This window comes from Cydia amplana, chromosome 26 (genome assembly GCF_948474715.1).
Source record: "Cydia amplana chromosome 26, ilCydAmpl1.1, whole genome shotgun sequence".
Classification (NCBI taxonomy): domain Eukaryota; kingdom Metazoa; phylum Arthropoda; class Insecta; order Lepidoptera; family Tortricidae; genus Cydia; species Cydia amplana.
The window spans coordinates 2,336,995-2,349,250 of NC_086094.1; the positions used below are offsets into that span (position 1 = coordinate 2,336,995).

General features: G+C 41.4%; 1 protein-coding gene across 1 annotated transcript in view; it reads right to left on the reverse strand.

Moving 5' to 3' along the window:
- Positions 1-279: 279 nt before the first annotated feature.
- LOC134660026 (uncharacterized) overlaps positions 280-12,256 on the reverse strand; it is a 54,568-nt gene continuing 42,591 nt past the window's right edge. The window contains exons 19-27 of the mRNA XM_063515725.1: positions 11,587-11,675; positions 10,479-10,576; positions 8,980-9,118; positions 7,209-7,395; positions 6,452-6,578; positions 5,011-5,168; positions 3,837-3,923; positions 1,179-1,290; positions 280-405 (exon numbers count right to left, since the gene is read on the reverse strand). Of these exons, the coding sequence (XP_063371795.1) occupies positions 280-405; positions 1,179-1,290; positions 3,837-3,923; positions 5,011-5,168; positions 6,452-6,578; positions 7,209-7,395; positions 8,980-9,118; positions 10,479-10,576; positions 11,587-11,675 (1,123 nt within the window). The remainder of the gene's footprint in view (positions 406-1,178; positions 1,291-3,836; positions 3,924-5,010; positions 5,169-6,451; positions 6,579-7,208; positions 7,396-8,979; positions 9,119-10,478; positions 10,577-11,586; positions 11,676-12,256) is intronic.

A 12,256-nucleotide genomic window follows, 5' to 3' on the forward strand; every position in this document is an offset into this window, starting at 1 on the left:
AGTGTCGACATCTAGCATCGAGTAGCGGAACTATCAGTACTGCTACTTGACAATAGATGTAGCACCGACAGGAAAGTCTTATCTCAACAGCATAAGACTTTCCGGTCGGTGCTACATCTATTGTCAAGTAGCAGTACTGATAGTTCCGCTACTCGATGCTAGATGCTAATAGTCTTTTTGGTACTAAAACTGATGTATGGAGTGAGCACTCTATGTATTTTTTTCTCTATGTCTAGGGTCAGAGGTGTAGAGTATTCCACATGACAGTTGTGTTGTGACCTACGGTTTGACAGCGGTGAAATACCGCTGCAGGTCCGTGTCGGCTAGAGCTACCCATGCTGCGTTTAAAGCTATGGTGTCCAACGCGCCCACCGCTCCCCTTAGCTCGCCGAATAGATCTTTGAACTGAAATAGACAAATTTGTGTTATTGTTATTATTATTGTGTATTTGACGACCGGTCTGGCCCAGGGATGTTGCGAACATCCGCATCCGCAACCGCGGAACTTCCGCATTATTTTCAACATCCGCATCTGCATCCGCATCCGCATAAAATCGATGCGGAGCTTATGCGGATGCGGATATGGAACAGGTCGGTACAGGAACGTCTTAGCATCGGCGTAAGTGCTAGACTGCTAGGTTAGTCATTAGCCAAAAAAACCTATTAGAAATGAGCAGTCAAGCGTGATTAGGACTTAATGTACGGAACATTAGAACGCGAGTCCGACTCGCACTTGGCCGGTTTATTGAAATAAAAATTACTAATATTTGACGTTTTTTATGTACCCATCTTGACATCCGCGTCCGCGGTTGTGAGCCTTTAAAAATCCGCATCCACAACATCCCTGCTCTGTATTAGTGTAAGGGCTGAGTGGAGGCTCGCTCGGCGACGCGTGCAGCGTGGCTGTGTGCTCACGCGTGATGCGAGCAGCGTGCACTAAGGCCGCTCCTATACGTGCGCGTTTGTTTAACATGCACGCCGCACGCCCCGCCCCGCACAACAAGAGCGTCCACTCAGGCCTTACACTAAAGCCCACTTGCACCATCCCACTAACCCAGGGTTAAGCGGTTAAACCGTTAACCTAATGTCAAATTGTACTGGTAACCATGGTAACTCTTGATTTAACCGGTTAACACCGGGTTAGTGAAATGGTGCAAGTGGCGCTTAGTCAGCACTTACCCGGTAATAGTCGTGTGGTTGGTGCAGGCAGCGCGCGGCGGCGAGAAGCGCGGGCGGCGGCGGCGCGGGCGCAGCGCGCAGCACGCGCCACGTGTGAGCCGCGCCGCGCCATCTAGTGGCAAAAATATGATGATGATGATGATGGTATTGACGACCGGTCTGGCCTAGTGGGTAGTGACCCTGCCTGCTAAGCGGATGGTCCTGGGTTCGAATCCCGGTAAGGGCATTTATTTGTGTGATGAACACTAATATTTGTTCCGGAGTCATGGATGTTTTCTTTGTATATAAGTATGTATTTATCTATATAAGTATGTATATCGTCGCCTAGCACCCATAGTACAAGCTTTGCTTAGTTTGGGGCTAGGTTGATCTGTGTAAGATGTCCCCCCAATATACAGGGTGCTTCCTGTAACAGGAGCAATAAATTAAACTGTAGGCTGTACTCCTCAAACTGACCAACATTTATTCAGCAACTTTTAAAAATTATGAATCCTTTAGACTTCCTCTTTTTCATACAAAATAAATATTGCCTTCAATGTACGCTGACATCAGTGTGTTTGACGTTGCTTGTCACGCTTTAAACATAACAAAATTTGCAATACATTGCGTCTTAGAATAAACTTTAAAGTGTAATAAAAATCAAAACCTGAGTTATTTTTAAAAGTTGCTGAACAAATGTCGGTCAGTTTGAGGAGTACAGCCTACAGTTTAATTTATTGCTCCTGTTACAGGAAGCACTCTGTATATATATCCTGTAATCCCTCATCAGGGACATAGGGCTCTCAGAAGGGATTTCCATTGTTCGCGGTCCAGCGCGGCCTCCTCCAGCTCCGCCCAGCCGAGGCCAACGAGGTGACAAAAATATAACCGAAAATAACAAAGATACCATCTCTGAGATAATTTATAACACTAATAGACGGGCGTACCAGACCGCAACCTTGGTCTGGTCACTTTTTCGCTGTCACCATAAAGTAAGTATAGTATGTTGTCTGTGGCGACACAGATCGAATTTTTCCAAGTATATGCACTTCTTACTGAAGGCCACCCCTAAAGCTGGCCACACACACTAGGTTTTGCGTGTCGGTTTTGCTTGTGCAAGCAAAACCAACAGGCACGACCGAGTTCCATAGGGCACACACACGTAACGACAAACCTGCACAAACTCTCAGTTCAAACCATCATGGCACCGGTAGCGGTGGTTGACGTAGACGCAATAGCGCTATTAGGCTTATATTTCGTCAGCCATACACGCATACAAACCATGAATCCACTCCACACTTAAAAAATAATAAAACTGGCCAAGTGAGAGTGGGACTCGCGCACGAAGGGTACCGTACCATTATCTATAAAAACGGAAAAAAATCATGGGAGCCCCACTCCGACTCGCACTTGGCCGGTTTTTTAGTATTTGTTGTACTAGAGGCAACAGAAATAGATCATCTGTGAACATTTCAACAGTCTAACTAGCATAGTTCATGAGATACAGCCTAGTGACAGACGGACGGACGGACAGTGGAGTCTTAGTAATAGGGTCCCGTTTTACCCTTTGGTTACGGAACCCTAAAAATCTACTAAAAATCCTCTACAATTGCATTTCGTTTGCGAGACGACATTGTTGCACAGTGACTTGCGACCTATCCCCTCGGCAATCACTGGATAACTGAAGCCTATCAAGCCTGCCAGCCACACACGTTCAGTTATGCCTGCGCAAGCGAAGTGCGCAAGCACAACCGACAGGCAAAAAATATAAATTTTGATATTTTCAATTTTGCTTGCGCAGGCAAGGAGTTTGCTTGCGCAGGCAAGGAGTCATGTCATACACACGTTCAGTTATGCCTGCACAAGTAAACTGTGCAAGCATAACCATCGGTTATAACCTAGTGTGTGTGGCCGGCTTAAGGTAGAGCAGTATGGTTCGACCTTCTAACTGGATCATCTCAGGTGATTCCATTCCAGCCTGGGGCACTGGAGGCCTTGGTCACTTTTTCTTAGTATATGACATTTATTTCAGTTTATAATCTATATATGTAGTAGCTTTTCTACTTGAAATCAAAACAAATTTGAATATTATCTGAAAATAATTTGTTTTGTTCGAATACTTCTAATATGTAGTAAAAAACCGGCCAAGTGCGAGTCGGACTCGCGTTCCAAGGGTTCCGTACATTAAGTCCGACTCACGCTTGACTGCACATTTTTAATAGGTTTTCCTGCCATCTATAAGTAAAGAACTATTTTGTGTATTTTTTTCAAAATTTTAGACCCAGTAGTTTCTGAGGTAAAGAGGGGGAATGGTCATTTTTTGTCTATTTTCTTGAATAACTGCTAAACTATTAATCCTAAAATTATAAATAAAATATATTTGAGATCCTTACAATGAGCTCTTTCATTTGATATGCAACACGATATAGTTTGAAAAACTTTATTTTTTAATTATCTCATTTACCCCCCAAAAATGGCCTCCATATTTAAAATTCATTATTTACGTTACACGTCCATCTTTGGGTCACAAACTTACATATGTGTGCCAAATTTCAACTTAATTGGTCCAGCAGTTTCGGAGAAAATAGGCTGTGACAGACGGACGGACAGACAGACGAGTGATCCTATTAGGGTTCAGTTTTTTTCCTTTTAAGGTACGGAACCCTAAAAATGTATTACCTGCAAGCGGCTGCGCAGAGTGCTGTGATCCATTGCTTCCACTCACGGCCACGTTGCGCCTCTGGTGACAGCGCGGTGAACGCAAATCTGCAGACACAGGAATTCACTTAAAATAGAGACATCTATTGACAAACTGAAGAAAACACGTTCTAAGCTATAACCAAAGTAGTTTCAGGATCAGTATGAAAACTGCGAAAAATAACCCGTCTTTTTTTCGTATAAGCGTTTAATCTTCCTTAATATAGGGTGTTTGACTATATATAAAATATTGTACACCGTGCATGAAATAAAGCATCAGATAATTACTAGAAAAACATAGATAGGTAGCAGTTATTTTTAAACACAAGTTCTATTTAATAAATCGGATTGAAATATATAAAGTAGGTGAGTTGACCGTCACGTCACGATGTAATATTTCATATAAATTCCATATTAGCGATTTGCTAATATTTGTTTTGACAGTTCTAAAAAAGAAACTGATTTGACTAGTAGGAAAATACCCTATTACTCATTTTACTTGGATACAACGTCTGTGCAAAGAATACGGCGGAAAGTTGAATTCCGTTATTGCCTTCAGGGATGTTGCGAATATCCGCATCCGCATCCGCAACCGCGGAACTTCCGCATTATTTTCAACATCCGTATCTGCATCCGCATCCGCATAAAATCGATGCGGATGCGGATGTGTAACATGTCGGTACAGGAACGTCTTAGCATCGGCGTAAGTGCTAGACTACTAGGTAATTTAGTCATTAGCCAAAAAAACCTATTAGAAATTAGCAGTCAAGCGTGAGTGGAACTTAATGTACGGAACCCTTGGAACGAGAATCCGACTCGCACCTGGCCGGTTTTTTGAAATAAAAATTACTAAAATGTAATATTTGACGTTTTTTATGGTACTATCTTGACATCCGCATCCGCATCCGCATCCGCGGATGTGAGCCTTTAAAAATCCGCATCCGCGGATGTCAAAAAATCGGCATCCGCAACATTCCTGATTGCCTTTCATCATACCTATCTCCTACAAAGCCTAGTGTCCTACCTGAAGAACAGCCGTCCATCGGCAAAGCCAATGCAGCTAGCAGCGCCCGGTGGCTATATAAAGGACGCGGGGCCGCGTAGGATGCTGTTAGAGCCTAACGTATCTGCTAACCTACAAGGCCGTGTGTCGTACCTGTAGAACAACCAGTCGTCCTTCGGCGACGCTAGCGCGGCTAGCAGCGCGCGGTGGCTATATAAAGGACGCGGGGCCGCGTAGGATGCTGTTAGTGCCTTCCAGCAGGTCTGCCAGCCGACGAGGCCGTATGTGCGCACGCCCGCTGTGAAGGCAGCCTGTACATGACATTTGTTAATTAATTCCGTTCGATGTTTAATTAATTAAATAAGTAGTGTAAAAAAACCATGAAATAATAATTTATTTACAAACAAGATATATACAGTGTATTACTAAAAGAAATTAAAAACTAGCTCAAATCTAAAATAGGCCCATTAATTTAAGTTTAAGTTACTTATAAGAGTTGCTATGCCCTTGCTCGTAAGTTAAATTTCACCTGATATTTCCAACATGATTGTAAAAATGTTATGGAATAAACTATCTTATCTTGCGAGGCTCATTTTTTAAACTTTTATTTCATATGATCTTATGTACAACATGGTAGCAAATAAACTACTTGAACACTTGAATTAACCCTCTACGCAAAAAGAGGGGTGTTATAAGTTTGACCGCTATGTGCGTGTCTGTGGCACCGAAGCTTTTAAACGGGTAAACCGATTTGAATGAGGTTTTATTTATTTATTCGGAAGCAGATTTTCTAGCGCTGGTTCTTAGACGTGTTTTATTAAAATCGGTTCATAGTTTCATTGCGTTGGAGTTTTTTTATAACTTTTATTTAAGACGCGTCAATGTGGCCATGTTTTTGTTTTAGACAACTAAGTGGTAGACGGGCGTTTTCCAAAATAAATATTGAAAACCCGATTCTCACAGATCCTGGTGTTTTTGGGTTCTTTCAACTCAGAATCACTAGCATATTCAATCCTGATGATAAAAAAATATGACCCAAAAAATTGTATGAAAATTGTACATTCCACTACGTCACGTCCATACAAGTGAAAACATTTCTCATAATAAAACGTGACGTAATGGAATGGACATTACTAAGACCCCGCTGTCCGTCCGTCCGTCCGTCCGTCCGTCTGTCACCAGGCTGTATCTCACGAACCGTGATAGCTAGACAGTTGAAATTTTCACAGATGATGTATTTCTGTTGCCGCTATAACAACAAATACTAAAAAAAGAATAAAATAAAGATTGAAGTGGGGCTCCCATACAACAAACGTGATTTTTGACCGAAGTTAAGCAACGTCGGGCGGGGGCAGTACTTGGATGGGTGACCGTTTTTTTTGCTTGTTTTTTGCTTGTTTTGCTCTATTTTTTGTTGATGGTGCGGAACCCTCCGTGCGCGAGTCCGACTCGCACTTGGCCGGTTTTTATTTAATGGAAGGATGGAGAATGCTGTCGATTCTGAGTAGAATGAGCCCAAGAATGTCCAGATTTGAAAGAATCAGGTTTTTGATATTTATTTTAGAAAAAGCCCAGATAAGAAATATGGGTATACCTCCTGGTATATCTCCGGTATGGTCTTGTTGGCGCTGCGCCAGGAATCGAACAGGCGTACCGCCTGCTTCGTCACCCGCTCGTTTTCCCATTCCACACCGGCTGTGAGCAGCGCGCCGCTCAGCCATCTGTCAGAAAGAGTTTTAATACAAGGCCTAGGTCTACGTTATCATCTGTCAGAAACAGTTTTAATACAAGGTCTAGGTCTACGTTATCATCTGTCAGAAACAGTTTTAATACAAGGTCTAGGTCTACGTTATCATCTGTCAGAAACAGTTTTAATACAAGGTCTAGGTCTACGTTAGCAAAGTCTGACGTGAATGACACTAATCAATATGTTAGGTACAAATTACAATCTTACACAAAACAACTTAGTATGGATTTTAAGGCTACTGCTACAAAAATAACGTATTCCAATTTAAAACGGAGCTATAGTAATACTCATAATAAAAAAAAAACGATCGATCAATCTTTCAAAATCACCTTTGTATGAAATCCCATCTCACCCCAATTACTACTATGGGGTGAGGTGGGATTACCTGTCTATCGTCAAAGTTATGAAATGGAACTACCCAAAATAAAATAAAAACTAAAATACAAACGTCCGGAACACTTATTACATACACCATTCAGTTTGGATATGTAAAAATAAAATGTTATCGAAGTTTGAATGTCAGTTTTGCCCCTACTCACCCCATTTTACGGTACATAGTTAGCAAGTTCCATAGAATGACACTTTACTATTAACTAACACTTACAATTGGTCTTCATTCAGCGTCTCCATCTCCTGGCTGGTGTATATGGTCACCGTATCCGGGTGTAGGGTGACCAGCAGCTTGGCTAGAGGCGGGCCTGACGAAGTTAGATGAAGCAGCTCTTTCCACCAGGATAAGTGGTTGAGGACCACACGCCACGGGGCCCAGTGGGTCTCCTTATTTAAGCGGGCTGCGGAGAATATGGAATCAAATTAAAATATATATATAAGAATAAGAATAAGAATAAGAATAATTTATTTATAATAAAATAGGTAGGCAATCACAAAGGTGTCCGGTAAGCACCAAACTAGGCTGAGCCTGTATCTTGGGGCTTACAAAAGAGTAGGTAACATACGGTAACTAAACCTAATTAAAATGATGTGTGAAAGAGGGTGATAAGGTGTATGCTTTTAGGGTGTGTATATGTGTGTGTGTGTGTGTGTGTGTGTGTGTGTGTGTGTGTGTGTGTGTGTGTGTGTGTGTGTGTGTGTGTGTGTGTGTGTGTGTGTGTGTGTGAAAGGTGTAGGAGAGCGAGTAAGGACTAGATGATGACAGACCTAAATATAAGTCCAAGTCAATTCAACAGAACAGTTTTGAATGATTCACGGTTAGTTTCATTAGACTTATATCGACCGGGACATGAACCGTGATTACCATTTGTATTGTTTTCGAGCTCCCGATATAAAATACAAAAGGTAATCACGGTTCATGTCCCGGTCGATATAAGTCTAATTCAACAGAAGTCAGAAATAAAAGTAAACCACGACGATGAAGTGCCTGTGAGGCGATACACATTGTATTTTCATAGTATAGCTAATTAGTATTGCTGAAGGTTGCAATTGTCGTCGTAATGTATCTGTTTTACACATATTATTTTAGTAAATTTATATTAGGTACAATAAAGTGCCTAAACGTGCAAATAAGGTTACAGTGAGAAAGCCACAAGTGAGCAAATTTAGTGCTTATTGCTTGCGGCACAAGGCACATTCTGGAACACATAGTGATGCGAGGTGCCCTTTTTACCTGTAACACCTTTCCGAAGACATGGAAAATAATATCAGGATTTAATACTTAAATGTTAATAAAAATACTACCTAGACTACCTAGAAGACCTATATTAGCTCCGTTTGACAAGAAAGTGTAGGTACCTTTTTAAATAAAATATTTATTCATATTTCTACTGAAAATAAAATTTTGGGAAAATGTCCCAAGTTTTCTATTCAATTTGTACATCAGTTTAGTGTTAGTAGGTCTGGTGATAGTTCACATAAAATGTTTCAAAAGTGAACAAAAATCTAGGACCGCTTTTTTATTTTTTTATCTGCAGCTGCGATAGCACGCTTTACGTAATTCTGCTGTCCGTGATATCCTTCTAGATCTCAGAAAAATATTTTTGAATTTGTAACCGTGTCCTGCTCAAAAACGTTAAAAATAAATGTTGTCCTTTATAAAGGCCACTGGGATGTTGTCCTTTATAAAGGCCACTGGGATTTTGTCCTTTATAAAGGCCACTGGGATATTGTCCTTTATAAAGGCCACTGGGATGTAGTCCTTTATAAAGGCCACTGGGATACTATCCTTTATAGTCATTGGGATGCTGGCCTTTATAAAGGCCACTGGGATGCTGTCCTTTATAAAGGCCACTAGGATGCTGTCCTTTATAAAGGCCACTGGGATGTTGTCCTTTATAAAGGCCACTGGGATGTTGTCCTTTATAAAGGACTAATTTGTGTAAAAAAAAAAAAAAAACATGTGTGATGCTGGGTGTGTCTACCTGCGGCCGCGACGGCGCGACAGGCGGGCAGGCGGCGCGCGCGGCTCAGCACGAAAGCGTCGTCCAACAGCAGCGCGCGCTCGGCCGGCGCGCCGCCCAGGTACAGCGCAGACGCGCGGCCGGCCGCCGCCTCCGCCGTCTGCGAGCAATGTCACACAATAATAACCTCTAGCCACCCATACGTCAAACCTTGCCAAGCAAAATTAAATTTTATTTTGTCAACACAAAGTTCAAATTAGAATGGAACAGGAGACCTTTTTGTAGGTCTCTGGGCAGCTAGAGGTTAATAATAACAAATAATAATTTAAGCCTATATACGTCCCACTGCTGGGCACAGGCCTCCTCTCATGCGCGAGAGGGCTCGGGCTATAGTCCCCACGCTAGCCCGATGCGGATTGGATTGCGGATGTCACACAATAAATATTAAATACCTATCTGAGAGAAAACATATAGAAACTCAAAAATGCGCGTCTTCCCAGAGATAAGCGCCCCGAAAACCCCCATATAGCAAATTTCATCGAAATCGTTAGAGCCGTTTTCGAGATCCCCGAAATATATATAAATACCTACAAGAATTGACAGCAGTCGCTGTGGCCGAAGTCGGATGTGGAGTTATTATTATAGGTACAGAAGATTCACTCTAACAAAACGCGGCTATACGCCAGATATGATCGCTAGGTGGCGCAGGCGTCCGTTCCGTAGCGCGGCAACTACTATGGCTAGACACCAAAATTGGTGTGGGCCGCATGTACTTGTAGGTACTTGTAGCGACGCGACGAAATCGCGGAGTGAGCCATGCCTGGCAATGTTTATAACTAATATTATTTTGGATACAAGCTATTATCGCTGACTGTACTTTTCTTACAAGAGGCAACTCATACTCGTCGAGACAATCCTAACAACCGTAAACACAAGTTAAGTTCATATGGCATCCTGTGTCCATCTCAGCTCGATTATACCATAATATTGCATTGTCATCAGGAACTGAGTCTAACAAAATGTAGCTTGCAAGATTTGACCCGAACATACATACATACAAACAATGCAAGTCAAATAAAAGCTTTCAAAAACCGCACCGTTCGGAATTCCGTACCTTTACACTTTAACCTTTTCGACGCCGTGTCAAACACAAAAACTGTCACGCTGACGCCACGTCACCGAAGTGTCAAAACTGAAATTGAACTTTATGTATATGCACGTAGGTCTATGTTGCTCTGTGGTCTGTGACCGATTAATCGGTCTTTGGCGTTGAACCTACGGTGCGGATATATCGGTCATTGGCGTCCAAAAGGTTAAATATATTAAAAACGGGTCACTCACGTATTTTAAGTCGAAAACGCTCGACATGTTTCACTCCGTACCGAGGAGCATCATCAGGAGCTTGCGTTAACGGTGAGGGACCGGCGCAGACTGCGGGCCGCAGCTCTAAGCGCCCGATGACTCGGCACACACACACACACACACACTTTCTTACAATATTTAAATGTAAATAATCTTACCTCTCCAGCGGAAGGATTCTGTGGCGCGACTCGGTATAGCCCTCTCGCTCCCACATTGTATCGCACCCACTTGTGCTTGCCCAAATCTGGTACCAACACTGAAACGAAACAATATACAGCTGTATAAAAAATTAAAACCCCAGTGTTCGAAAGGATAATTATCAATTATACTTATCTTGATAATTATCGTGATTTTTAGGCCTAATAATTATCGATTTGATAATAACCTAACATTTAAAACCTAAAATATAAAAAAAACGCCCCAATCATTATTTTTTACTATCAAAGAATTCAAAGAAAATAAATATTAAGCACCATCCATACCTGAGATAATTATCCGATAATTATCGGATAATTATCGCGATAGTTATCAACTTATAAAAGACTATAATTATCTGGATCATTTCGAACCCTAAAAACCCATAGTCCCCTTAGCCATACTCCGCGAATCAACCATTTTTACAACAGGTATTATTCCAGCCCTAGTAGCACGGTCGCATTTTTATCGTTTATCACCATGCCTGTCACGTTCTAACAAGTATGTAAGTGCGAAAGTGACGGGCATAGTGATAGTCGATAAAAACGACGGCCGTGCTGAGCCCGCAGGTATGGGTATGGCACCAACCGCGATATCGCGAATAGACAGGTAGGTAACATTTATTACAGCTGATCAAATGTTTTCTATAGGACAGCTAATTATTTTTTTCCAATTTTTGGGTTGGTCTTTTAGTGAAGATTTATTAGTATGATTAACACATTCACAATGTATTAAAATAATTACTTAGCGACCCGCCCCGGCTTCGCAAGGGTTAACAAATTATACATAAATCTTCCTCTTGAATCACCTTATTTATTAAAAAAACCGCATCAAAATCCGTTGCGTAGTTTTAAAGATCTAAACATACATAGGGACAGACAGACAGCGGGAAGCGACTTTGTTTTATATTATGTAGTGACAAGTAGGTATGAATATATTAAGATTCCTTAGCTTAGATTTTAACATCGTGTAATTTTATTTAGTACTATCAAGCGTTTCGATTTTTTTTTATCGTAATTGCGTAGTTTTTAGTAGAGATCCGAGAGATGTCGGTAGAAGCTGTTGACTTACTTTCAGTTTCATTCATCCATATTAAATGTGTGACGTTCTCCGCCCAGCGCGAGCCGTGGGTTAACTTCGTTTCGTTGCCCACGTCATACCTATAGAAAATAATACATTGTGCAACATGGGGCATAAGTTAAATATTGCAAACGAGAGTAAGTTAAGATTTATAGACTCGAGTTTGCAATATTATTACGCCCCGAGTTACACACAATGTTTTTCATCACGCTTGCGATACAAAAATTAAGTGTAAAGACAAAAAACTGCAAATTATGGTACTAGAAACTTCATTACTCCCTAGGGAAAACGCTTTTTTTATTACTCCCGCCAAGCCTGCGTGCAATTCCACATTTACTGAGCGAGTGTGATGAAAAATACTATACTTTGCGAGGAACTACTTAAAATAAGTTTCTGGTAAAAATATCATTTATTTTTGGTATAAGCTTTTATCGGTGACTGTACTTTTGTTTCCATAGGCAACGAAAAACCTTCGAGACAATTTTAACAACCCCAAACACAATTAATTTGCGTTGTTTTATCACAGAGTTCCCATGGCCACCTCCTGTCTCCATCATCAGATCAGCTCTATGTCATTATATTATTGCATTGTCATCTGTTTTACCTATGTATCCAAAGTTTTAGCTCAATCGGAAATGGGCAAGTGGGTAAAATTTACTTT